The 27,841-nt window shown below is 37.3% G+C and overlaps 1 protein-coding gene across 1 annotated transcript in view; it reads left to right on the top strand.

Moving 5' to 3' along the window:
* The first annotated feature begins 9,215 nt into the window (after window positions 1-9,215).
* LOC123314441 overlaps window positions 9,216-27,841 on the top strand; it is a 225,887-nt gene continuing 207,261 nt past the window's right edge. Inside the window, exons 1-2 of the mRNA XM_044899732.1 lie at window positions 9,216-9,740; window positions 16,021-16,323. Of these exons, the coding sequence (XP_044755667.1) occupies window positions 9,224-9,740; window positions 16,021-16,323 (820 nt within the window). The 5' untranslated portion in view covers window positions 9,216-9,223. The remainder of the gene's footprint in view (window positions 9,741-16,020; window positions 16,324-27,841) is intronic.

Raw genomic sequence — 27,841 nt, forward strand, 5'->3', positions numbered from 1 at the left:
ATGGATCACCATTTCGACCAAATATTCAATGGACAAGAAGTAGAAGCAATATCGATTATTGTGAATACTAATCGAGGACAAGTGAAGATTATTTCAACTTATAAATCACCGGATAAGGACATGCTGGAAGAGGATCTAAAAATGCTACTAGAAGGAAGACACCCTAAAATCATAATTGGTGATCTTAACTGCAAATCGCAGGAATGGAATAGTAGAGTGGAAAATACCAACGGGAGAAGACTGAAGATTTATGCTGAAAAACTTGATGCAGTTGTAATAGGACCTGATATACCGACCTATATACCAAGAGTAAATGGACTACCTGATGTACTGGACATTGTCGTAATGAAAGACATCACTGAAGAAATCAGCATTGATACAATAGAAGACGGAACTTCAGACCACAATCCCATAGAATTCATAGTGGGACATGGCCCAAGAAACGAAGAAGAGACACAAACCAAGGATCGCACAGACTGGGAGAAATATAAGAATTTACTTCAGGAGAAAATCACGGAAATTCCCCAAATAAACACCCGGGATGAATTAGATGAAGCAGTTGAAAAATTGGAAAATCAAATAAAAGAAGCCTATGAAGAAAGCACCAAGAGAATAAGGAAACCAATTCCGAAACATTCACACGGAGATACGCCAAGGGATATAAAGGAACTTATAAAAAAGAACAGAAGACTCAGAAAAATCTACAGAACAACAAAAAGAGAAGAAGACAAGAAGAAACTGAATAAGCATAGCCAGATATTGAAAAATGCTTTAACAGAACTGCGTAATAGCAGATGGCACCAGAGATTAAGGGAACTGAATACAATAGATCACTCGGCTTGGAAAATGCAAAAACGCTTACGACGAGAACGGACAGTTATACCTCCACTGCATGGAGCAAACGGAATGGTATATACGAGACTTGAGAAAGCCGAAGCACTGGCCGACTCAATTGAGAGAGAAGCCAGAATAAATTACAGAAATGATGATGACAATGAAGATCTAGAAGAAGAAGTGGAGGCAAACGAAGAACTGATGATGGAACCACCGGAAACCGAAACCATTCCAAAACCGGCTTCACCAACAGAAATCAAAGAGATCATAATGAAATTGAAAAACAGGAAAGCGCCGGGAGAAGATAAGATAACGAATTATATGTTGAAGAAATTGCCTAGAAAAGGAATAGCAGCCTTGACGAATATAACAAACGGAGTGATGAGGACCGAATACTACCCAAAGAGATGGAAAACTGCAGAAATGATAGTTTTCAACAAGCCTGGAAAGGAACGGAAATTTCCTCAAAATTATAGACCAATCAGCCTACTATCAGCACTAGGAAAAATCGTCGAGAGGGTTATCGCTAAAAGGCTGAATGAGGAAACAGAAATGTTGAAGATAATTCCACCTGAACAATTTGGATTTCGACGAGAACATTCGACTGAACTCCAATTACTACGGCTCATAGAATACGTCACCGAAGGAATGCAGACCAAACAGGCCACAGGATTAGTTCTGATGGATATTGAGAGAGCTTTTGATAGAGTATGGCACGAAGGCCTAATCTACAAAATGAAAAAAGCAGGATATTCGACCAAGCTGTGCAAGATTATAAGGAACTATCTGAGGAATAGAAACTTTTATGTGAAAATAGATGGAGCAACCTCTCAAACCAGACAATTAGAAGCGGGAGTGCCTCAAGGATCGGTACTTGGACCTCTGCTTTACGTAATATACGTCTATGATATCCCGAAGAATGCTAGAAATATGCTCACCTTGTACGCAGATGACACAGGAATAGCGTTCAGACATCGACGCCCAGAGATCATACACCGGAGACTGCAGGAAGCCATAGATGAATTACTCAAATGGTGCATCAAATGGAAAATACAAATCAATGGAAGAAAGACTCAAGCAATATTACTGCAAAAGAGAAGATTGGGGATGGAAGAAAACCTTGAAGTTGATGGAGAAGAGATTGAATGGAAAAATGAAGCAACATACCTAGGAGTGACGCTTGACAGAGGACTTACATGGAAAAACCACATCAAATGTGCAGTTGATAAAACAAAAGCCGCAATGAGTAAACTTTATCCACTCATAGGCAGAAGAAGTCATATGAATAAGAACATCAAGTTGACGATGATTAAAACAATTGCGCGACCACAACTCACATATGGTTCGGCGGCATGGGGCTTCGCAGCCAAGACCCACATCAAGAAAATACAGGCCACTGAGAATAAACTCCTTAGAATGGCGATGGACGTACCCTGGTTTGTTAGGAACAAACAAATCTACAAGGACTTGGAATGGGAACCAGTTACAGAATTTATGAAGAGAAAGGCGGAAAGGATATTTGACAAAGCCAAACAACATCCAAATGAGGAACTACGAAGATTGGTCGACTACGATCCAACGGAAGAAGCTAGAAGGTCAAGAACCTACCACCGAAGACCCAGAGATCAGTTAAGGATTTAAATGTAACCAAAGAAGAGCTTAACCTATAAAAGCTATAGGCAGCATACAAATATCAACACGACTACGATCGTGTGAGAGTCCAGAAACCATAAGAGTCAACTGGTTAATAGGCAAAATGCCCGGAACCTATGAAGAAGCAGTTAAGGGTTTTTAGTGGGTCTCGAGCTCAGAGAGTGAGAATCCCCACACTGTTCCCCCTCAGGAGAGGGTGTGTTCGTCTGTTTGCAGATTTTCCCCCTGCTACACCAAAAAAAAAAAAAAAAAAAGGAATCTTACAAGTATCTAGGTTTCCAACAGACCCTGGATATTAAATCAACAAAGATGAAGAAGGTTTTCGGAGAAAGGCTTTTCTGCAGAATGAAGAAAGTGGTCCAAAGCAAGCTCAATTCAAGATCGATGTTTGAAGCAATTAACATCTGGGCAATACCTTGTATCGCACACTCGTTCGGGGTAATCCGATGGACCAATGCGGAGCTAAAAGATAAGGATAAGAAAGTGAGAGCAATACTTACAACACATGGAATCCATCATCCTCACTCATCCGTGAACAGGTTGTATATCCCGAGAAATGAGGGAGGCCGGGTCCTACTCAACCTGGAAATAACGCATTACAATACAATCTGCAGTATGAGAGAATATTTCACTTCTTAAAGCTCATCCTTTCATCAAGCACTTCTTCAAGAAGATGACAACTTGAGCCCATTGAACTTGACGGGCCAGCTGGAACCTCCGGAGCTTACCTTGGAAGGACTCTCCCAGGAGTGGCGAAGCAAGGCACTCCACAGAAGGTACCCTAGAGCCCTGCAAAACAAAGATGTTAATAAGTCGGAATCACTTACTAACCTTAAAGCAGGATATTTGTTCCCGGAAACAGAAGGAAGGCAATTGCAATACAAGATCAAGTGGTTCCGACAAGATCTCATATAAAAAACATCACAGGCAGGAATATACTTACAGATAGATGTCGCAAGTGTTCACAGGCAATAGAATCCATCCAACACGTGACTTCCTCATGTAGTGGGCTGGCGCCTACGGATTATACTCAACGGCATAATGAGATGGCGAAGGTTTATCACCAATCTATCGCTAAAAAATACGGCCTTATAAAAAGAAAATTAAGACCGTTTGAGTATCAGCCAAGTAGCGTCCTTGAGAACGAAAGCTACAAACTATACTGGGATACTTTCATCACGACGGACAGACCAGTCAAACATAACAGACCGGATATCCTACTTCATAACAAGAAGGAAAAAACAGTGGTGATTATGGACGTCGCTATCCCGGCCGACGATAACCTGAGCAAAACGTTCATCGAAAAGTTGACAAAATACCATGATCTGGCTTTTGAACTGAAGACTATCTACAACTTAAAGTCAACAACAATACTGCCCCTGGTCATGTCAACAAATGGATTGGTCGAGAAACATCTGGTTGAGAATACAACGGAGACTGGAATTGGACGAGGAGGTCATCAGCGCAGCCCAAAAAGAAGTTATCCTCGCGAACACAAGACTGGTGAGGAAGTTCCTGACATCCCTCTGACCTGCCTTGGCAGAATTTGCCCGGCAGCGAAGAGTCCAACCCTATATGGCAAAGAGGAAAAAAAAAATATATTATATATGGGGAGGTTTTTCAGGATTTCTTGGTCTTTACGGATTAGTTCTACACTTTTATATCATCCAAGCTTTCGGTAATTTTTATTACCTTTTTCAAGGATGTGTAACATGAATACAGGTAAGTACGTAACATTGGACTAAGTTGATAGCCTGAACATACATATATTGTGGTTTTTGTCCTCTGAGTTTCGAGTTGCATGAATAGACTTTTTTTGAGTTGGTTTGATCTCATTTCGGTTTCAAAATCGAGTAGCATATGCTAATAAAGAGTTCAGCCAGTTGAAATGAAACCCCAACAGATATTCGCGAAGCTTCTGTCATCATATTTTTAACATTGGTGAATAATCCTGGAGTTTTCTTCTTTGGTCGATCACTTTTCCGTTTTTGATTGAAAATACCTTACGTAAAACGTCAACAGTCGAAACAGCACAGATTCATAATAATATACAGCCAAAGATTATAGAGTAGAAAGATAGGAAACGCCCTCATATCGCTAGTACTAAAAACCGACTACATTTTGGCCATTGAAAACACATTTGACAATGAGATGGCGCTGAAAACGTATTATCAATACAGAAAAACTTTTTTATAACAGTTTTCTGTTTTATAATTAAGGGGCGCGAAATTCGAATTATATTCGTTGTATTGAATTTCAATATTGACCTTGTTGAAACTACAAAACAAACATACTGAGCGACAAAACAAAAGAATGTTTTTTTTTTGTGAGCAGGATGTTTTCATCTGAAAATTGTTTAGAATCAATTGGAATCAATGAAATACGCTGTTGGATGTGATAAATTTTTATTTGCAATCAACAAAAAATTTACAAAAATTTGAAATTATGGACAACGAATAGAGCTTTGACTAGGATACAAGAGTACATGGTTATCTACTATAGGTATGTCAAAGGTGTTTTCTCTGAGCAAACGTTTTGAATTAATAAACTAAGTTGAATTTGTACAATTTATATCAGAAATTGACATGAGACAATATTCAATTTACCGTCATTGGATACACATATTATTTACAAAATTTTCAGAACCACAATTGAAAAAAACCTTACAGAGGTATACAAGACGTGTATTCAAGCCCGTCAGTATAATTTATTCAAGCTTTTTTATGATTTCGTCATGGTATGGTGTCTTTATGACACAATATATTATACAAATTGATTGACGAATGAACAAAACACTCACAGAAGGTTTCATAAAACTTTGTTTGTCCGATCAACGCTTTGACAGTCACTCGATTTCTGAAACGAAATCACTGAAACCTTTTAATTTCTGAATATATTGAAGAAGTAGCAATTGAGAATAATTGAATGGATGTATGAACATCATAATTTGATGCGAGAATGATAATCTGAACGATCATGACTGAATTATCGATTGAAAACAAATTGACGTTTATTCGTCAATCAAGCGTTTATTCAGCGATCAAGCTTTATGAAACCCGGAGTCAGAGAAGGTTTCATAAAATTTTGACTTTCCAAACGACAATTTGACAGTCACCCGATTCCCAAATCGAAATCCATAAAACCTTTGCATTTCTGAATATATTGAAGGCAATTGAGAATCTTTGAATGGAGGTATAAAAGTCATAATTTCCCCTAAATGAGCCCTTCATGTAAGGGATGCTTCCTGCATGCAACAATTTACGTGGATGAACAGTTCTCAATCGACTTGCAGTAAAATGTTCATTGCACATGGTGTAGTCAGTAGCCCCTCGACTATGTGATCGTGAGAAGGAAAGATCTGAAAGAGGTGTTGGTCACTAAACCCAGAGCAGATCTGGAGTGCTGGACTGATCATAGACTGGTAATCTCGAGAATGAAAATCTCAATGCGCCCAAAATACCAACGCAAGCCAAAGTATCTAAGAGAGCGCCTTCAAATCTCCAAACTACAAAACCCTTCTACAAAGGAAAGATTCACAGCTGCCGTCAAAGATAGCCTAACACCACCGGATTATAACGACGACATTGAGACTCATTGGCTCCGTTTCAAGTCATCCCTTACAAATACAGCGAAAGAAATACTGGGCACAGAACGCTCCCGAAAATCCCCAGACTGGTTTGCCGACAGCGAAACTCATATCGCACCCCTTTTGGACGCAAAACACAAAGCGATGAAAACCGCAATTAACAAGCCTGGCGATGTTGCAGCCCAAATAAGTTTCATAAACATAAAACGCGAGGTCCGTCAAGAAATAAGAAAAATCAAGGACAGCTGGTGGAAAGAAAAAGCTAGGGAAATACAAGCTTACGCCGATAACCATGACTACAGGCGTTTTTTCGAAGCTATTAAAACTGTTTACGGTCCAAGCAGAAAAGCTAGCTTTCCTATAAGAGATGCTCAAGGAGCTATTCTAACTGATGATAGAAAAATTCTCGAAAGATGGAAGGAGCACTACTCACAGGTCTTGAATCAAAATAACGACTCGGATTTATCCATTTTAGACCTGCTCCCCGCGTATAGTCCGATGACATCGCTTGATGAAGAAATCTCAATGTCGGAAATCATAAGTGCGATCAAAAATATGAAAAATGATAAGTCACCTGGTCTAGACGGCATTCCGGCGGAGATATTCAAAGCCTTAGATGAAGACATTCTCAATAGTCTCCTAACACTATTCCGCAAGATCTGGAAACAGGAAGATGTGCCACAAGACTTCAGAGACGCTTTAGTTATCAACCTCTATAAGAACAAAGGCGATACGTCGAATTGCAACAATTACAGAGGCATATCGTTGCTTAGCGTGGCCGGTAAAATTCTCTCGAAGATTATGGCTAATCGTCTGGTTCCACTCTTAGAGAAGCTTTTACCTGAATCCCAGTGCGGCTTTCGACCAAATCGAGGTACGGTGGACCTAATTTTTACACTGCGACAGCTACAAGAAAAGGCCCGTGAACAACAAACAAGGATTTATACAGCCTTCATCGATTTAAGCAAGGCATTCGACTCGGTGAATCGGAGAGCGCTATGGAAAATCATGGCACGTCTAGGAGTACCCGAAAAATTCCTAGCAGTGTGTAAAAGCCTTCATACCAACAACACCGCTAGAATACAGCATAATGGCTCTACAACCGACCATTTCTCAACCAACTCTGGAATAAAACAAGGCTGCGTATTAGCGCCTTTACTGTTCAATATTTTCGCGATAGCTGTATCGATAATTGCTGACATGAGCATGCCCGTAAGAGGTGTTGGGATAAGATTCAGATTTGACGGAGGCCTGTTTAACCTGAAGCGCCTCAGAGCAAAAACCCGTACCAAGTTTATCACGGAACTTCAATATGCAGACGACTGTTCACTCATCGCTAGCAGCTCAGAGGATCTACAGATAATGATGGACACCTATAAACATATATACGAAGCTTTAGGCCTTAGACTCAATATTGATAAGACCAAAATCCTGGTGAGTCCGCCAGAAAGCCTTCAAACAGATATCAGCCTGGACAATGAAACTCTAGAACAGGTCGAGCAGTTCAAATACTTGGGAAGCTTCATAAATACTAGGGCTAACCTTGACACGGAAATACACAACCGTATCAATTCGGCATCACGGGCATTCTGGAAGCTGAAGGACAGAGTGTTTCAAAATCACGACCTCAATCTGAAGACCAAGACAGCTGTTTACAGAGCAGTGGTCCTCCCAACGCTTCTTTACGGAAGCGAAAGCTGGACTCCCTACAGACGACATATTGAACAGCTTGAGCAGACGCAGCAACGTCATCTAAGACAGATAATGCACATCAGATGGTTCCACAAAGTTTCGAATGCAGAAGTCTTGCAGCGCGCGGGTTGTACAACAGTTGAGACTCAGGTAACGAGGGCCCGACTCAGATGGAGCGGCCACATTCTGAGGATGCAAGACACAAGACTCCCCAAGGTAGCTCTATACGGCGAACTCACTGAGGGAGCCCGGAAACCAGGAGGCCAGTATAAGCGGTTTAAGGATACACTACATCAATCCCTAAAATCAGTTAATGCCAACCATAACTGGGAACAACTAGCGTTAGACAGGTCACAGTGGAGGTCTTTGGTAAACAGATATAATGGAGAATCGAGAAGGATACAGCGGCGGCCAGATCTGGTTGGTGACTATCCATGCCCTGAGTGTGGAAGGATCTGCAGGTCACGGTTGGGTCTCTTTAGTCACAGGAGGGCACACAGTCGCAACTAGCACTAAGAAATTACTTATAATAATAATAATATAATAAGTCTGTTCGAATTATTTTTTTTTTTTTTTTCCTTCTTCTTCTTCTTTTTGTAGATTCATTCCCGGTAACGGGATACAGCAATGAATGAATGAGTCAGTAGTGTTTGCAAAATTTTATCCACTTCGTAGCACTGAAAATAAAAATCAATGAATGACCGAGTCACATGTTACCAGTTAATACTTACATTCCCATTTTCCTTAGTAAAATTCGTTTTATTTGATCCACAGTTCTTCACCATACAATAATTTTCGAACGATATTCTGAGGTTTCCGCCAAGAAATTATACAAAAATTTCAATAATCAGCAACTAGAACGGGCTCGAAAAAAAAAAGGCGATACGCGGTTGTCTATGGATACTAGATCAAAACATTCAAAACCTGTTTGATCAAAATGGCCATATATAACTCTGACATCTCGCAAAATTTCATATGTCCTTAGAGCCTTAAAAACACATTTGAAACACAGATGGCGCTCACATCGCTTTAGTCGCTTCGTTTCCTATCTTTCTACTCTATAATCTTTGATATACAGCAATATTGGGATACTCTATGAAGTTATTGAAACATTTTTGAATAGAATGTTTCCGCTCTCTTTCTATTTTCTTCCTAATTTTGAAGTAGGATTCAATGGTAGAGGCTTCTTGAACTTCCGTAAAAAGCATCTTTATAATTAATAATTTGACAAGAATCCAGAATGGCAACTTGACAGTTCACCTGAAAAATAGTGCAACACAAGCTAAGAATTACGTTTCCATTATGAATTTCAACGTTCAAAATTACATTACATTACATTCGCCTATTTGACGAAGAATTTTTTGTACGCATAGATTTTATTAATCTAAGTTTGTACGCACGTATATGATATGATAATTTCTGTGCAACTTAGACTGGTTTTATTTTTTGACAGATAACATGTCAACCAAGATTCCGAAAATCGATACGAGTAGTATCCTTACGAACAAATCTAGAAAGTCGAAATCCAGTAAGGTTTCCATACAAGAAACACGCTCACAATTAGAACAAGTCACAGGCAAGGATGAGCTTCCTCGTTCTCTCCGAAATGATTACATTATGATACGCGGAACTGACGCAGAGAAACTACTCAATGCAGAGAAGAGTCTTATTGTTCCACATAGCTCTCCTAAAAGCAACATCATTTTTCATAAATATGTTGATACTTTACCCGAAAAAACAAATGTCATCGAGAACTTGGATATTCCATATATTCGTATATTAGGAATAAGGAACACCGTCAAACACATTGGAGAATTTTTCGGTTGCACTCTCTACAAAACCAGCCTTTTACAGTTTTGGTTTTTGGACATGGTGACTGATTGCCTTTGGAAATGCCAGGATGAGTTTACATTGAACGACCAAAATCAAAAATGTGTTTTGTCTTGGGTTTTATATGTCTTTAATATCATCAGAGGTAAGGTTTTTATTTAAAACTCATTGTAAATATTATACATTTGTGCCATTTTTTCGGAGCATGGTAAATGAACTGTGAAGTGAGGATACTTGGTTGCAGGTCAATACGTAGACACATTGTAAGAACGATTGATTGTAGAACATCACGTTGTCGAATAAAGAGACTTGAACCTATTACATTACTTTATATAGTAACGAATGCTGAAGAATATCTCTCGATCATTCGATTAAGTAATTTCGAAAATGTCCACGTAGCGGTGCCACAAAATACGAATATTCAGGTTGATAAAATTCAATTGTACGAGCCAGGAAAAAGTAAAACTGATTTCCAGATTTGTTTTAAGCGGTGAACACATATGAGCGGCCGCGGCCACGATCACGATCGTGAGACATCGCGACTGAACTCCGCTATATCGCTGAACAGATCGTGATATCGTGATAATGTAATACGAAAATCGTGACATTCTCGTACCATAGTTTTTCATTTATTTATTTATTTATTTATTTACATGTATGTACAGTGATCTATCTATTTGTAGTATTTCTTCAAAGTTTTCTTGAAACAATTGAAGATATCGATCTCTGTTGAATTTAAGTTAAATATCCGACACATTTTACATAACGGGGTGTTTCCTCCTGAATTCGTCCTGTAATTTTGGACCTGAAAAGAGGTTGATCTCTCGAATAAAATGTGGGAATGTGGAAATTCAGTTGACTAAGAAGATCTGGGGAATCTATGTAACCCTGGACGATTTTGAATAGAAACACTAACGGCGGAAACAAATTACTAACACGCGACGCGAGCTGACGAAACGTGATGCGTGTTGAGTCGAATCAAATCTTAGAATATAGAATAACAGGAAGGAGCATAATGCTCATTTCAATTTGACCGGAATAGAGGAGAAATATGGCCGACATATATTGCCGTTTCAACAGTAGCGTAGGACAATGAAGTTTCCAAAAAACTAACTTCAATAGTCGGTTGATTCTGATTAATCAAAAAAATTAGGGAAGCACTGACGTAAAGTAGGAAGCTTTTTCACGCTCTTTCAAATTGATAATCAAAGCGGAAATGCACCCCGCCTAACACTGCTTGGCTATATACTTAATGGTATTAAGGTCTATGACTTAACATCACCTACGCCCATGGAGTGATATTGTCATGGGATAACCTTGTTATGTCATGAAATTCAGAAACTCATAATTAATACCTGATATTCAGCTTAAAAAATCACCTACCTATGAATTATTCACGCTAAAATATCCAAAATCCTTATTTCCAGCAAATTTCAAGAATCCAAATTACCAAAATTAAGTTAAAACATCACTTTGTTCATTTGGCCACAGATAACAGAATCATTTGACTTGCAAGTCTGCCACACTGCCACTTTTCAAATCAGAACTTGGAAGACCAATATGGCCGTTTCCGTCGCACAATTCCCGTCACATTTATTCGAAAAAGCTCCTTCCTGATATTCTATGTTCTAAGAATCAAATGTATTGCTTTCTATAGACCAGAATCATACTATGAACACCCGACGCAACGGAACGCGCGTACAATTTACGCGTCAGCTCGCGTCGCGTGTTGATAATGTGTTTTCGCCTTGAATCCCTGTGTGTTCTAGATACTTCCAGTGTATTGAGAAAATATTTTATTCTCAGGTGTGAAATGTCCCCTAAAGGGTAGATGTTCGTATTTTTGTATTCAACGTATCTAATGAATCTATTTTGAATGTTCGAGAGGTTTTTTATACACATTGTATTGAGGATTCCAAACGCAACTGCCAAAACTCAATCGGCTGAAAATATAGTTGAGAATATAGAGTTATCACAATTGTCAGGGGGAGATCGTCGGAAACTAACTTGGCAACGTTCGCGAGTATTCACAGGACAGTCCTGATAAGCGTATTCAAGTTGATGTAATATATTCCGATTTTAGTAAATACTACGACGAGGTCAAAATAGATCTCCGAATTTTTTAGCTTGCCATGTTTGGCGTTGGCACTTTGTCAAAATGGTTTGAAGCCTAAATCAGAGATCGCGTACGATACCTCTCCATAGAGGGGTTCCCGTCTTGGTCCTCTCCTATTCCTCGCTTACATCAATAACATTTTCGGATCATTCAAATCATGAAGGTTTTTATTCTTTTTTTGATTCATCAGATTCCACGGTTTCGAAACAGGATTTCACTCAAGTTCCGGAAAACCACGAAACTACATGCTGCGGTTCTGTCACTTCAATCTACTAACCCTTGAAGATAGGAGGAAGATAGGCGACATTATGTCCATCTATAAACTTATGAAGGATCCGTCAGAGGCTCCAGATATAATTGGGCGAATAAATTTCCATATACCTCCGCGACCGCTCGACAGACATTTTATCTGCCCATGAGACTTAGTAACAGTCCCAAATATTCCCCTTTGGGAAGAATGATTCACTCGTGTAATGATATTGGTAATACGGTCGATATTTTTTCTGTTAATTTTTGTGTCGATAATATTATTATATCATTGACAATATCGATCTGATAGTGTGAAATATTATGGAACGGTACTAACGTTGTATTTTTTTGTGGGCTTTTTTATTTTTCATCTGCTTTTTCTGGGTACAATGTTTGTTATTTGTTGTGAATTCTGTAATGGCCATTAGCCTTTTTGTATTCTTATGAATAAAAAAATAAAATAAATAAATTGATATCAGACATACGGTATTGACCGTGGTGGAATAGTCGTTCTCGAAGCTGACCGGCCGGGCGACAACATCATCACGATGTATTATTCTGGTTAAATGGATTGATTGATTTTTTCGATTATGATTTTTCTAATTCAATTGGTGGTCAAATATATATATATCTTTATTAATAAAAGAGGATCTATGGTTTACTTCAGAATGCTTTATTGTTCAAACGATCGCACCAAATTGGACAATTCTTTTTTTGTTGTGTTTATTATTGTTAGGGCAAGGTTTATATAACAAAATATTCCCAAAAAAAATTGTACAGAACAGAAAAAAAGGCATTCCTTTTTCTTACGACCAATCGAGCAAACACGATTAGTTAGTTATTATTATCTACCCTAGAAATAATTTAAATGGCAAAACTAGGTTTGCCGGGTCAGCTAGTATATATATATATACAGGGTGGCCATTTGAAAACGAAACAGACGAGAATACAGACGAAATAAATTTTTTCGATAGAAATGCTCGGACAGGTCGATTTCTGTTTCGAGGGGGACAACTTAAGATGTAGGTTACGGACGCATAGCGCTTCAACCCTTGCTACTACAACCCTCACCCCCAATTTTATAGGGAAGATGGGGTGAGTGATACCTCATTTGAAAGGTATTTTTATACTGATTTCAGCACAGTAATTGTTTTTCCATTTTATGCATTAGTTCTCGAAATATTCTTAACTAAGTATTTGAAAATGAAGTGGTGTTTTCATGGCACTTGTAGTGTTTTTTTGTGAAAAATCGACAAAACATACTTCCTATTAACATATTTATCTAAATGTCGTTGATTGAAGAATTCTGCGGTTCTATTCGCACATTAATTAATTGCAAAAAAAAGTGAAATTATTTCCACCCGCTCTGCAATTGAATAAACCATGTCGAACAATGAATTAGAACACATACAAGTCTCGATTCAAAACTAAGAATAATTCACACGTCAAAGAACCAGTAAGCCAACTTAATGATCTGTTCGTAATAAATAAAAAATTATCGATTCTCATTTTTTTGAAAAAGATATGAATTCAATAATCAACAAAATGAAAACATTATTGAAGCCAACTGAGAAAACACTTCATAATTAAGTCGGAAGTCGTTTCACGAATTGGGACTGAAATATTTCTGTGGCATCATTAATGATTTGATTTTCTTACCTGGTAATCTGATTAGAGATATGTACGCATTTGGACTTTTTGGAGATTTCTATCGATCAAGTGTTACCGCATGTTATTGAAAATACTGCAAATTATATCGAAGATAATTTAGATTGAGTTTCAGCAAGATTGAGCTCCTTCGCAATACGCTTTGTTTGTTCGACATCTTGATTAAAGATTTCTATGTCACTGGATTGGAGGAAGGAAGCCACAGTCATGGTTGTTTTGAAGCTCAAAATGTCGATTTTTCACAAAAAAACACTACAAGTGCCATGAAAACACCACTTCATTTTCGAATACTTAGTTAATAATATTTCGAGAACTAATGCATAAAATGAAAAAACAATTACTGTGCTGAAATCAGTATAAAAATACCTTTCAAATGAGGTATCACTCACCCCATCTTCCCTATTCAAAAATTGGGGGTAAGGGTTGTAGTAGTAAGGGTTGAAGCGCTATGCGTCCGTAACCTACATCTTAAGTTGTCCCCCTCGAAACAGAAATCGACCTGTCCGAGCATTTCTATCGAAAAAATTTATTTCGTCTGTAATCTCGTCTGTTTCGTTTTCAAATGGCCACCCTGTATACAGGGTGTGGCGTAATGAATGGATAATATTGAGCCAGGGTGTAGAGGACTCTATGGCGGTTCAGAAAAATATATTTTACGTTTAGTAAAAGTGCCTTTGTTTTCGAGATATTGGAGATTTTCGAAAATTCAAGAGAATTACACCCTTCGCCACTCTTTTTGCAGGCAAGACTCCAAATGAAGGAATTTTTTCAAACTGTTTTTTGGATAGTATTCCTGGATAGATGATCTATCGAATGTAATTCATTATTTTTGAGGGGCATGAATAGTTCTTCATGAAAAAAAGATCTAACTCAACTTTTCCGTTCTGCTAATTTTTTTTCATAAGTTCAAACTAGCGCGGTGTAAAAAATAATATGGTTACCTAAGAGCCAATGCAAGAAAAAACATGCCAGTTTCATTGAGATTCCGAAATGGTATAACTCTCTGTATTCTCAGCATTTGATACAAAATAAATTCCTATTGCAATCAGTTGAGGCCTAGTTTAATGTAAACAGTGTTTCTAAAATTTTTAGCATCTAAAATGAGAAATGCAAGCAGAATGAAGCAATCGTCTATAAGAAGGTATAGAGCATTTACTGAAGCTCATAATGGCCTCTTAGAGATTCTTTTGTGATATTTAATTCAATGAAACGATACTCATTTTGAAATTGTTGATATCTATGCAATAAAGCTATGATTTATTAGAAAGTGTAGACTATAGAGTATGTATCAGAACTCATGGTGGCCAATTTAAGCATCATTCGTGATTTGTGAAACTTTATTCAATGAAACGATATTTTAAAATTGTTATTTTTTTCTCATTTTCTTTTATTATTGAACCCCAACGTTGTGAAATCAATATTTTCAAGTTATGCATTAAATTTCAGCATTTTTGTAACAACGGTCTTGATTCAATGTAATAAAAATTGACTAATTTTCAGCTTTTTTTCTTAATTACAAAAGTGCTAAAATTCACTTCGTTACTTGAAATTCGCTTAACAACTATTAACTTTATAACTATAGGGCTTAATAATGAAAGAATACGAGGGAAAAAAACAATTTTAAAATATTGTTTAATTGAATCGAGTTTTACAAAAAGTGTTCAAAGTGTGCATCAGGAGCTGTACTAGATGCTCTACAACTTCTTATGAATAATTGCTTTATTCTGCTTGCAAGTCTCATTTCAGTTGCTAAAAATTACAGAAAAAGGCTTACGTCAAACTCTGCCTTGACTCATTGTAATAGAAATTTATTTTGTATTTAATGCTGAAAATAGAGTGAGTTATACCATTTCAGAATCTCAGTGAAACAGACATGTTTTCTCTCGCTTTGGCACTCAAGTAACCATATTATTTTTCACACCACGCTGGGTTGAACTTAGGAAAAAAAATAAGCAAAACGAAAAATTTGAGTTAATTCTTTTATTTATGAAAAACTATTCATGCGCCTCAAAAAAAATAATTTACATTCGATAGCGCATCTATCCAGGAATACTATCCAAAAAACAGTTTGAAAACATCCCTTCATTTGGAGTCTTGCCTGCAAAAGGAGTGGCTAAGGGTGTGATTTTCTTGAATTTTCGAAAATCTCGAATATCTCGAAAACCAAGGCACTTTTACTAAACGTAAAATATATTTTTCTGAACCGCCATAGAGTCCTCTACCTGCAGGCTCCATATTATCCATTCATTACGCCACACCCTGTATATATAATGGATCGAAGAAAAAGTATATCGTTGGGTTTACTAGTTGTTATTAAACTGATATTCTTATGATAACACATCTAAACATAAAATTGAATAACTCTGTTCAAGCAACTTGTTTTATTTTTCAGACCCACTTATGAATTTATCGCGTGGACAATTATTCCGACTCTTTTGCGAGATATTAACTCTGGCAGAAGATCGTATAGAATGTGGTGACCCCTATTTCCCAAAGCCAGAAGAACTATTTGATGTCAGTCTTTCTCCTGAAAATACAGTTGAAGTTGATGCTCTGCTGTCAGATTCTACAAACTCTAGTTTAGCCTTCAATAGTAGTGAGAGCGAACACAGTTTCTTGGTTATTCCCTCAGAAGAATACCCTGATCTTCCTGATTTCTATAAGCTACCGGCAAGGCCATGCAAATGCACTATATGTAAGTTTAAGTTAGAGTATTCTCATTGATAATGCTGAAAGATTCCGATTTTCCGACATCAATACATTCTAGGGATGAGGCCAAATCATAGTATTTTGTCACTTTCGAAAATCTAGTGTATCTATAGGTCCTTTCGTTTGCATAAAGAGTGTAGTACTTTGCTACACTCGATTTTAGAATTCGTTTGCTGATTGAATTTACACCAGTGTAGAGGAGGTGTAATTTATCTGCATCTCCTTTCGACTATGTGTAGATAAACTACACTTTCTCTACACTGGTGTAAATCAAATCGAGTGTAGAAAAGTGCTACACTTTTCATGCAAACGAAAGGACCTTATATCTTCGGGACTTCGATATATCCTTTTTAATCTGGGGATCCGACTACAAGTGAGAAACTACCCAATAGGCTTGTAGGCCAATTTTGTCGTTGGGATCTTCGGGATTCCGGGAATTCGGGACCCAATTATAGAAACTTGTGGCAATCTGGGTAATATAAGCAAAAGAACAAAACAGAATAACCCTCTGTCGTTTGTTATGTTTTCCTGTGTAGGTACTAGGTAAATGTGGTTTTTGAGTTTAAATTGTGAAAGCATAGTACAATAAAGTGAGTGCGAAAGAATGGCAGCAAGACATAGAACCTAGAACCTGTTTCCCGTTCCAGATCTCAGTGTGAGCAGAGGTAAAATTTCAACGGTTCACCATACACGTCTTCGTGTGATACATGAAAACAGAGATAAAAACTTCAGGAAAAACTCTCTGTCTACCCGTACAAAGTACTGGTTAAATATAGTTTTTGAGACGATTTTCATTAGTGGTATAGTAGCAATCTTTAATTAAAGTGCGAACTATTTTTTCTTGCTCTAGCTTTCGAGATGATTTATTTTTTATCTCTTCATCATACACTATTCCATCTCTAATTTATATATTCCCAATTTCGTAAGCCTTTTATCATATTCATTTATGTTCTTTTTACTAAAGAAGATTGCTGCTATCCCACTAATAACCCAGCGAGCACAAAAACATCTCAGAGATGTTAAAAGTAAGAGATTTCGAGCCATTGAACATCCACTGCGATGTTCTGTTTGTACATGAATAGAACTTTTATAGAACAGCCAATGTCCGCCGCAGGCGGCTATTATATGGATGTCCCTGGGATATCACAAAAAGAACTACTTTGATAGCCTTTTCATGTACACAATAGAACATTTCTAAAGCGCTTTGTGCACACGAAATCGCTGTTTGTAAGACTTTATATGAAATTCTTTTGTGAGGCTTTTTTTCTTTCATTTGAATGTTTGAGGATACCACATTCTATTTTAAATGAACTACAAAGTTTTTAAATGAAATACAGAACACAATATAAGAATAAAAATATTTTAATGATACTCCAACAGGTACAAAAGGAAAAGAAATCACATTTCACATAAAAAAATTAACAACAAAAAACAATAGATAAATATTATACTACAGAAAGGGAGAATAAACAAAAGGTATATCACATTCAATAAAACAAACATAGATAACCAAAAAGAAATATCACATTTAACATAAAAAAAACAGAAATAATAGAAAACAAACTCATTATAATATTAGATGTACCGAAAGGGAAAACGAAAAAAAAATTTATGAACAATTTATTTTCCCTTCATTTTATCGTCCCTCCTCCTCTGCCTAATATGCCTAAACCAATCTTTGGCATAGAGTTCGAATACTTAATACTTTCCTAGTGATTGGGAATTTTTTATGGATCACATCTACAAAATAAAAACAATTCAAACAATTAATTCATAAAATATATGAAGGCTAAGATGATTTTTTCCAATTAAAATAACAGAGAAAATAGCTGCATTAAAGGATCTGGAAGATTTGAGTTGTATATAGCTCCTGAACAGGTTGATTTGCGAAACGATTTTATTTATTTAATTATTTGTACTGGTATTTAAAGATGGAACAATTTAAAGGAGTTTTCAAAAACAAGAACTTTTCTGGGACAATTTGAATTATTTTGTGATTCACAAGTGATGAATGATTATTATCATCGTCGGAAGAGTAATCTTACAAAATATTTTGGGAATTATCAACGGCAGAGATAGATTATCGAAATATGTTGAAATCCTCGATGATATGGCTTTAAACTTTATAAAGTTATTCCTTGAATAATTATAATAACCTTCCATATACCATTCGATTATTCCAACCAAAATACAATGATCTCTTATACCTAGTCCCAAATACACAAATAATATTAACCACGCAGCGTGGATTCTTTTGAGGTTATTTGTATGTTTCTGGACATTATACTATACATTTAATTCATGTAATACTTACTTATTAATTGTATTTGGTTACTACGAAGTGATCTATCCTAAATTCACAATCAAAACCAACACAGAAGTAGTTAATATTATACAAATCACCAATCAACTCTCAACTCCGAACAGTCCACAGTCCACACTACGAAGACAGTGGAAATGGCGGCAAAATGAAATAGGTGAATTGTAAAATTGTATATTGTTTATTTGGAATAAACCTCCCAAGGCAAAATATGCGACGTCAAGAGAAGATATCCACACGTTTACATTATTTTCAACTCGACAGTACCTCTCAGTAGGTAGACGAAGAAATGCCACAGATGGCACAGATCAGAACAAATAAAGATTTCCAATAGCCTTTGGAGACCTCTTTGGGAAGTGCATATTACGTTTCAAAGAAACATCCTCATGCCAACATTTTCGAAACATCCCAAAACATCCCAGGGATGTTTGTGCTCGCTGGGAAAAATCGTTTTAATTCACATAACAGCAACGAATTACAAATTATATAGTTTTTGAGTATAAATTGGGAAAGCATTGAATCGCAACTTATATTTCTGAATAATTAACTTTGATTTTCAAAAAGTTTTATTGACTATTGTTGAAGCGGCCAATGTTGAAATCTCGACATTCAATACAATAATGTCTTAACTATTGTGTATTTGCTCAAAACTAAATAACTTTGAACTTATTCCTTTTCACTTTTATTCTTCAGAAAGACTGACGTCTCTATTCAAATTTTTCACAACAACTGACAACATGATTTTTCTATGTTAAAATTGTTACTTGATGGAACTGGAACATTTGCCCCACAATGAGAAACTCGTTTCTTCATCCTTTCACTTCCATTCTACACAGCTTAGTAACAGACCGACGATAGGTGTTTTTTGCCGTTTTCACCTCCGCCACTCTCACTTTTCCGTCATTTCCTGGAAAAACTCTGGTGACTTTCTCTAACTTCCAGGAGTACCTAGGAAGATTTTCATTAACTATGATGACAATGTCTTCTCATTCCAGTGATTGGTTATTGTCGGTCCATTTATTTCGTCGAGAAAGTGTTGGAAGATATTCTCTTGTCCATCTTCTATGAAAACTGTTAACCACCATTTATGATTTACGCCACTCTATTCTCAAATGAAGTCTTGAATCAAAATTATCAGGTAGCCCATCCAAATTTTGAAGGCCCGTGAGAGAGTGGTTAAGAGTTAGTGCTTCAGGTTCTTCGGGACTCATTAGAGAGTTGAAGTGCGTTGAAGTAACGTTAGCCTGAACGTAAACGTTAACGTGACAAATAACGTCAAATATAACGTTTACGTGTTGTAATGAAATTTGAGTTGAAGCGCTTCCATCATGAAACGTCAGACGTTAAACATAACCTATCAATTTGGATTCTGATTTCGTTTTGCCGGAACTCTCTTTTATCTAATATCTAATAGTGAGCCTCGACAGCTGGAATAATATTTGGAATACTGATGTTCTAATGATTATATGCATAATAAAGAGAATTTTCAACTTGGAAGTATTTAATTATTAATGAAATGTTCAAGTGTTAGAGACATGAGAATCGCTGTGAAGTTTCAGCCATTTCCTTACTGAATGTAATCTGATAACGAAGTTTCATAACTTAATCCTTTTGATAACTTTAAAATCAATGCTGATTTCCTAAAACTTTAATTCATTATGAGAAAATACATGTGAAATGTAAACAATGACCATTTGAGGTTATTGAGAATTGCATTCAACAGTCAAAATTCGGCCATTCGCAAGTCATCGATGCTACTCGTTTAACCAGAGACAGGAGAAAAGAGAGACTGCCGAATAGATAGGCAACACGGGGGACACGTTTTTGGAATTAGGTTAGGTATTTTTGGAATCCCGTCGGAAATGGCGCTAGTGTTTGGTGGCCAGTTTAAGAACTAGTGGATGTGGATGAAAGAAATCTGTAATATGTGACAGAACTCAAGTCAGCTGATTTCCGTCATTCCGTCTGAGTTTGTTTTGGTTAATGCAAAAAGTTCGAGTATTTCGAGATTTTTTTTTATTCCCGAAGAAGAAATTGTTAACCGTTAACGTTAAAAGCTGACGAATGATCATGCGTAGATGCTAAATATAACGTTAACGTTTACGTTCATGGCAGCACTTCAATTCTCTATTGAGACATACGTAAACGTAAACGAGTTAACTATGTTCTCGGCCTCTGTAAATAATGTCAGGAGTGTCTCATCACGAATGCTTTAACTATGAAAAATAGTTCCTAAAGCGGTTTCCGTTATTTTACTAGACGCTACCGAGCTCTTGCCATATGAGGAGCTCCCGGTGGAAAAAAGATGAATTCAGTTCCTCTTGGCGTCATGGAATCTAATATTGCATTCTCATCCAATTCCCGCAGAGCACGACGAAGTTTTTCAGCTGCTAGTCTTAAGTTAGTCCCATTATCGGAGAAAATTTTCTATGGTTGTCCACGTTTTGCAATCATTCTTCTGATCGCCATGAACGCCGATCCAGTAGTAAGTGAATGAACCAATTCTAAATATATTGCTCGCACGGCAAGGCATGTGAAGATTATACCTCATTTCTTTTCGCGATGTCTTCCAGCAGTCACTAAAATAGGACAAAAGTAGTCCATTCCTGTGTAGCTGAATGGGTGTACTCCTATTGTTACTCTTGCTAGAGACAACTGTCCCATGGTTGGAGGTTTTGGTTGTGCGTTTTCATTTTTGCACTTTTGGCAAGAATAATTTATCGCTTTCACGGCTGGTCTACAATCTATGATCCAGTACGTTCTGCGAATCTTATTCGGAACTTTTTCATTACCATGATGTCGGAATTTTTCATGATGATGTTGTAGAAGTAGCCTAGTAAATTGATGTTTCGGGTGAAGAATTCCATAACTGAGGCAAACTTGCGACAGCTTCAAAGAACCAACAGATCGATCTGAAAAAGTGGACTTAGTTGTTTCAATTTGCTGCTTTTCCCAACTGGATTTCCTTTTCGTAACATTGTGATGTCTTCCTCAAAACTTCGTAGCTGCGAAAGTTTTATTCTGTACTTATCTGACTTAGCCTTGCGGCTTTCACACTCCTCTCCAGAGGAAGATTCACTTATCCCAGATATCTCAGATATCAAAAGGATTAAGCTCGGTCCAGGTCCGAGTCCAGGTCGCTCCTCGGCTCCCTGCCGCCGGCTGGATTCCTGCTCCACCCGCACTTCCTGTCGGAGCAGACGGTGTTCCTCTGTATTCCACATGTACTTGCGTAAAGTTCTCGCCGTTCCGAGCAGTACCGCCTTCTGCATGACTTTATAAATATTTTCGTCCAACTGAAGTTTCCTCAAGTTCTCTAGTAGTTTCTTCGGTATCAGGCCTGTAGATGAAATGACAATAGGGATGGTCTTTATATCTTTCAGCTCCCACTGTCTTCTGGTTTGTTCCTCGAGATCTCTGTATTTTGAAATTTTTTCAGTGTGTCTATCTAGAAGATTGTTATTATTTGGAATTGCCACGTCGATGAATAGTGCCGTGTCCTCATCCTTATTGAGCAATATGATGGTCTATTGTGGGTTATTTTTCGGTCTGTGAGAACCGTGCGATCCCAGTAGAGCTTGTGATGTTCATTTTCCAACACAGCATCCGGATGGTAATTGTAATAAGGAACCTTTTTCGAAGTTAGGAGTTGGTGTTCTAGTGCCAATTCTTGGTGAAGAATCTTGGCAACAGCATCATGTCTATTTTTATACTCCAAGTACGCGAACTTCTGACATCCCCCGGTGATGTGCTGGATAGTTTCATGTGTCGCACAGCCATAACGACAGCTATCGTCCGCCACTGAGGCATCCTTGGCGATGTATTTCATGTAATTTCTTGTTGGAATCACCTGATCCTGGATGGCGAGCATGAAGCCCTCTGTCTCAGGAAACAACCTTCCGGAAGTCAACCAGTAGTTCGACGCAGATATGTCGACGTAATCAAGTGATCCTGTTGTAACTTTAATGGTGTAGAACTATCAGCAATACAAACTGCTCGATGGAGTTATGACGAAGCTGCCTTGCTCAAGAAATATTTTCGAAGTCCTTCAATTTCCAGGGACATAGGGTTGGACAAATCAACAATTCCTCTACCCCCAAGATGTCGTGGCAGCTCTGCCCGTTCTATCGAGCTTTTGGGGTGATGTTTATTGTGTTTAGTCAGCATCGTCTTTATTTTTCTCTGTGAAGCTGCTAAATCGGTGGTCGTCCAAGAGATAATACCAAATGAATAGCTCAGCGCCGAGCAAGCGTAGGTGTTAATCGCTTTCATCAGATTCTTGCTGTTAAGACCAGTTCTCATTATCCTTCTCAATCTTCGGGTGAACTCCTCCGTTAATTCTTTCTTCATCTGGGTCTGATTGATTTTTCTTGCCTGTTTTATGCCTAGATACTTGTATGTGTCTCCTTCCTTTAATGCTTCAATTTCTGCACCTTCCTTGATTTTGAACGTACCATCTTCTATTTTCCCTCTCGTTATGTTTAGCAGTCGACATTTTCCTAGTCCAAACTTCATTTTGATGTCTTCCGAGAATCCTTCCACCATTTTCAGCATCAGTTGCATTTGTTTTTTGGTAGATGCGAAGAGTTTCAAATAGTCCATGTAAAGGAGATGATTCAGTTTCATCATAGTTCTACTGCCGCTCTTGATGGAAAATCCGTAGAACGTAGAATTCAATCTATGAGACAAGGGATTCAGGGCCATGCAGAACCACAGAGGGCTCAGCGAGTCTCCTTGGAAAATTCCGCGTCTTAATGGAATAGGAAATTATTAATATTATTATTACAATAAAGAAAGAGTAGAGACAGCCTAAAAACTCACAACAACGAAAAAAAAATACAAAAAAAAAACAATAGGAAAAACAATAAGTACACCGAATAAAAAACAAAAAAACAAAAAGTTCCACAAGCGATACGGTACAAAAAACCGTCACGACCGACACGAACCGCTGCCACCACACTACGCTCCTGCCCGAGCCATCTATCGTACGAATTCTTGAATGCGTTCACCGAACTGGAACCAACAACAGCCTCAGGCAAACCATTCCAGGAAGGACATACACGGTTGGTGAGAAAATGCTGCCTACGAACCGTGGAAAAGTTCTCCTTTCTGAGTTTGAACGAATGACCGCGCAAGCGCTCGTCTCGGTTGATTTCGAACAGACCTCGCAAGTCAACACCGAAAAGTCCATGCCCGGAACGTGACAATAATAGACGGAGAGGCAGAGCCAAAAAAGTCTCTGAATTTCTTAAGCCTAATTTTTTCTCAGGTGATTACAATCATAATATACAATAAAACGCTGCGGTCAGTCAAGTGGATGTTAGAACATGTACCTCAGGTGCGCGGTCAAACATGTCGTGATCACCGACATAATAAAATCAATTTCTTAAGGCTGAAACTTTATAAACTTTTGTGTTTCAGTATGTAAATCGAAATTATGATAGTCAGTCAACGTCCAATCGGGACACAGCTGGTCAGTCAGCTTTAATGCGCGTAGATATAAGTTGGGACTAATCATCAGAGGATGATTAATGTCAGTAGAATGCATCAAAAATTGGGGAATTCTGTTTGCAATGCTCTTCCTGGACTGCATGCTTTGACTGGATGTGATTTTAAGCCAGCTTTTCACAAAAAAGTAATAAAAAACCTCTGCAGATAATGAAGCAAAGCGAAGATTTCCAAAAAACATTCGCTAACCTTCGACTTGCAGATGAAAGCAACCAGAATAATATGCTACCTAATAAATGATAATAAACCTAATAGGGTTCAAGAATTTGTTTGTCATTTATGCGGCTTGAAAAAAATAAAATCAATTGACAAGGCAAGATTCGTTTTTGTAATGTAAATTTTGTGATTGTAAAGAATATTCGCTCTTCCTAGTGTGAACTGAAAAAATGTACTTATTCTTGAAGAAAAATACCAAACACTCAAATATATAAATACCAGAAACAGTCAGCATATTATTTTCTTTAAAGACTCCCCTACACGATTGAATATAAGACATTTTGAACATGCACCTCAAAACTCTCTTCTGCAGAACAAACAACCTGCTTAATTCCGAGCTCGATCCCCAGAAAATAATACCATATCCCAACAGACATTCAAAATTTGCAAGATAAACCGTTTTTAAATTATTAACATTAAAATATTTTGACAATGACCAACACGACATAACTTTCCTGAAAGGTACTCTATGTGAAACGACCATTTTAAGAAACTATCCAGATAGACTCCCAAAAACTTAACAGATTCCTCAATTCTCACATTACAATCAGTCAGATTCAAAAACTCTCTTTCACTTTCTGTGATCTGTTTGTGCTGAATAATACAGCTGTTGTTTTGCTTTCATTCATAATCAATTTGTCCTTATCAAACCAGGATTTTAATTGATCATACATTGAGAGAGCCTTTGCTTTGATTTCATCAAAATTACTACCACCAATCATTGGTATCATCAACAAAAGAAGTTAACAACTTAATTATTTCGTCAATTATATCCCCTATAGCAATAATAAAAATAATGAAGAGAACGGAACTCAAATCACAAACCTGAGGTACCCCATATTCTGATTCAATTATATCTGATTTAATATTTTTACCAATGGTTACCCTCTGCAAACGCGCTGACAGATATGAAGCTATCCATTCTTTTGCATTACCCTTTATTCCTAACTTTTCTATTTTTTCAACAAAAAAGGCCTAAATAAACAGTCATATGCACTAGCTAGATCGATGAACAAACCCAAGCCAAGCTTATCATCCTCCAGTAGCTCTATTATTCTTTCAGTGAAATGATATAATGCAGTTTGAACCTCCAAATATCCATGCTGAGAATCATTAAATAGATTGCACTCATTCATGAAATTCAACAGTCTGTCACACATTACATGTTCAAATATTCTCGAAAAACTGGACAATATACGGATAGGCCTGTAGCTTTCAAAAGAAGTTTCTTCACCTTTTTTATAAATGGGTTTTATTAGTGCTAGTTTTAGTTGTTTTGGGAATATTCCAAATTTGATTGAATTATTTACTATGTATGAAATGACAAACTTTATCTCATCTACACAACTTTTCATAATATTGACTAGTATTCCGTCATCGCCACTACAGTACTTTATTTTTCTTAATATTTTAACTATTTCATCAGGATTTGTTGGCTGTATATCAATAGATCTGGAGTTACTAGGTAAATTACAAGAAAAGGTCTTATCATCCAAACTATTCAGCAAAATAGGAATTTTTTCGACTGAGAAATTGTTATACCTTTCAGCTACATCACCAAAACCTTCATTGAAAATATTGAAACCGTTCTTATATTCTGTGCCCCTAATGTCATTACAAATAGACCACATAGTTTTATTCTTATTGTCAGATGACTGAATTTTCAGATTATAATAATTAGCCCTAGCTGCTGTTAGAAGTTTGTCAATTATGACAAACTTCGTTTTTCAGTATTATATAACGGTTTATAAGAATTATCACATGACTTCAATGTAAGCAAACAATCCAACTTGAACTTACTGTCCCTGACCTCATTGGTATCATAATAGTTCTGCAATTTCTTTTTTCCAAATTTACACAATTTCAAAGGAAAATGTTTTTCAAATATGCGAGAGAAACATATCATGAAAGCCTGCCATTGCAAGTAAACATCTGACTGATCAGTAGAAAACACTGACTGCCACTTCCCCTGTTGCAGATCATTTCGGAAATTAATTATTCCCTCATGACTATAAAGTCTGCGATAGACACAATTATTGTTGTTAACTTGTTCTGTAGCTACATTAAAAACTTTTTTTTTTGACCGAAATGATCTGAAACAGCGGTCTTGATTACTTCTGCATCAACCTGAAAATTAACAAATATATTATCTAGGCAACTACTTGTACTATGTGTTACCCTTGTAGGCTCATTGATCTCGTGTGAAAAAGCTGAAAAAAGTCAACAAAGTGAGAAACTCAGTCTTCTTACTGGTGTTTACTAGAAGGTTAATATTGAAATCTCCTGCTACCACAATATGTTTATTTTCCTCAGTCACCAACGAGAGAACTTCTTCTAGATGTGCCAGAAACACGTACATATCGCTGTCCGCACTGTTTGGTCTATACACTGCCAGCACAATAAAACTTTCACTACCCAGACGTAATTCAACCGCAGCACACTCAAAATGGCCAATGATGGAGAGCTCTTGGAATTTCTTCCTTCTTCTACACCTAACTCCTTCCTGGATGTATATTGCTGCACCCCCATGTTTTCCTTTGGATCTGCATATCCAAGAGATTAGGTTGAAGTTATTTAACTTTTGTACTAATTCATCTTCACTTTTCCAGTGTTCTGTCACACAAACAATTTTATAGTTTTGTTGAGATGAAAGGAAGTGCTGAAAACCATCGATACTATTTCCAATGGATTGCAGATTTTGATGGATTAATAATAATAATAATAATAATTCAGCCAGTGCTCACCCAAGCGGGGTTAGTTAGAAAGCGCATGAAGTGGACAACGTCCATGAATGAAACTATAGTGCGCATATATAACTCCATCACGGGACTAGGGCAGAACACGAACAACTATAGGAAAAGGCTCCATGAGGAATTCTGCAACGCCTACCCAAATCTCAATGTCACAGAACAACTAACAACTAACCTAACCTAACCTAACCTAACCTAACCTAACCTAACTCCTTCCTGGATGTATATTGCTGCACCCCCATGTTTTCCTTTGGATCTGCATATCCAAGAGATTAGGTTGAAGTTATTTAACTTTTGTACTAATTCATCTTCACTTTTCCAGTGTTCTGTCACACAAACAATTTTACAGTTTTGTTGAGATGAAAGGAAGTGCTGAAAACCATCGATACTATTTCCAATGGATTGCAGATTTTGATGGATTAATAATAATAATAATAATAATTCAGCCAGTGCTCACCCAAGCGGGGTTAGTTAGAAAGCGCATGAAGTGGACAACGTCCATGAATGAAACTATAGTGCGCATATATAACTCCATCACGGGACTAGGGCAGAACACGAACAACTATAGGAAAAGGCTCCATGAGGAATTCTGCAACGCCTACCCAAATCTCAATGTCACAGAACAACGAGTGGCAGACCAGTACCGCGTAATTCTGAGAAATGAACTAATACCAACGGCCCGAATCGACGCAATTAAACGAGAACTTCAG

The sequence above is a fragment of the Coccinella septempunctata genome, chromosome 5 (genome assembly GCF_907165205.1).
Source record: "Coccinella septempunctata chromosome 5, icCocSept1.1, whole genome shotgun sequence".
NCBI lineage: Eukaryota > Metazoa > Arthropoda > Insecta > Coleoptera > Coccinellidae > Coccinella > Coccinella septempunctata.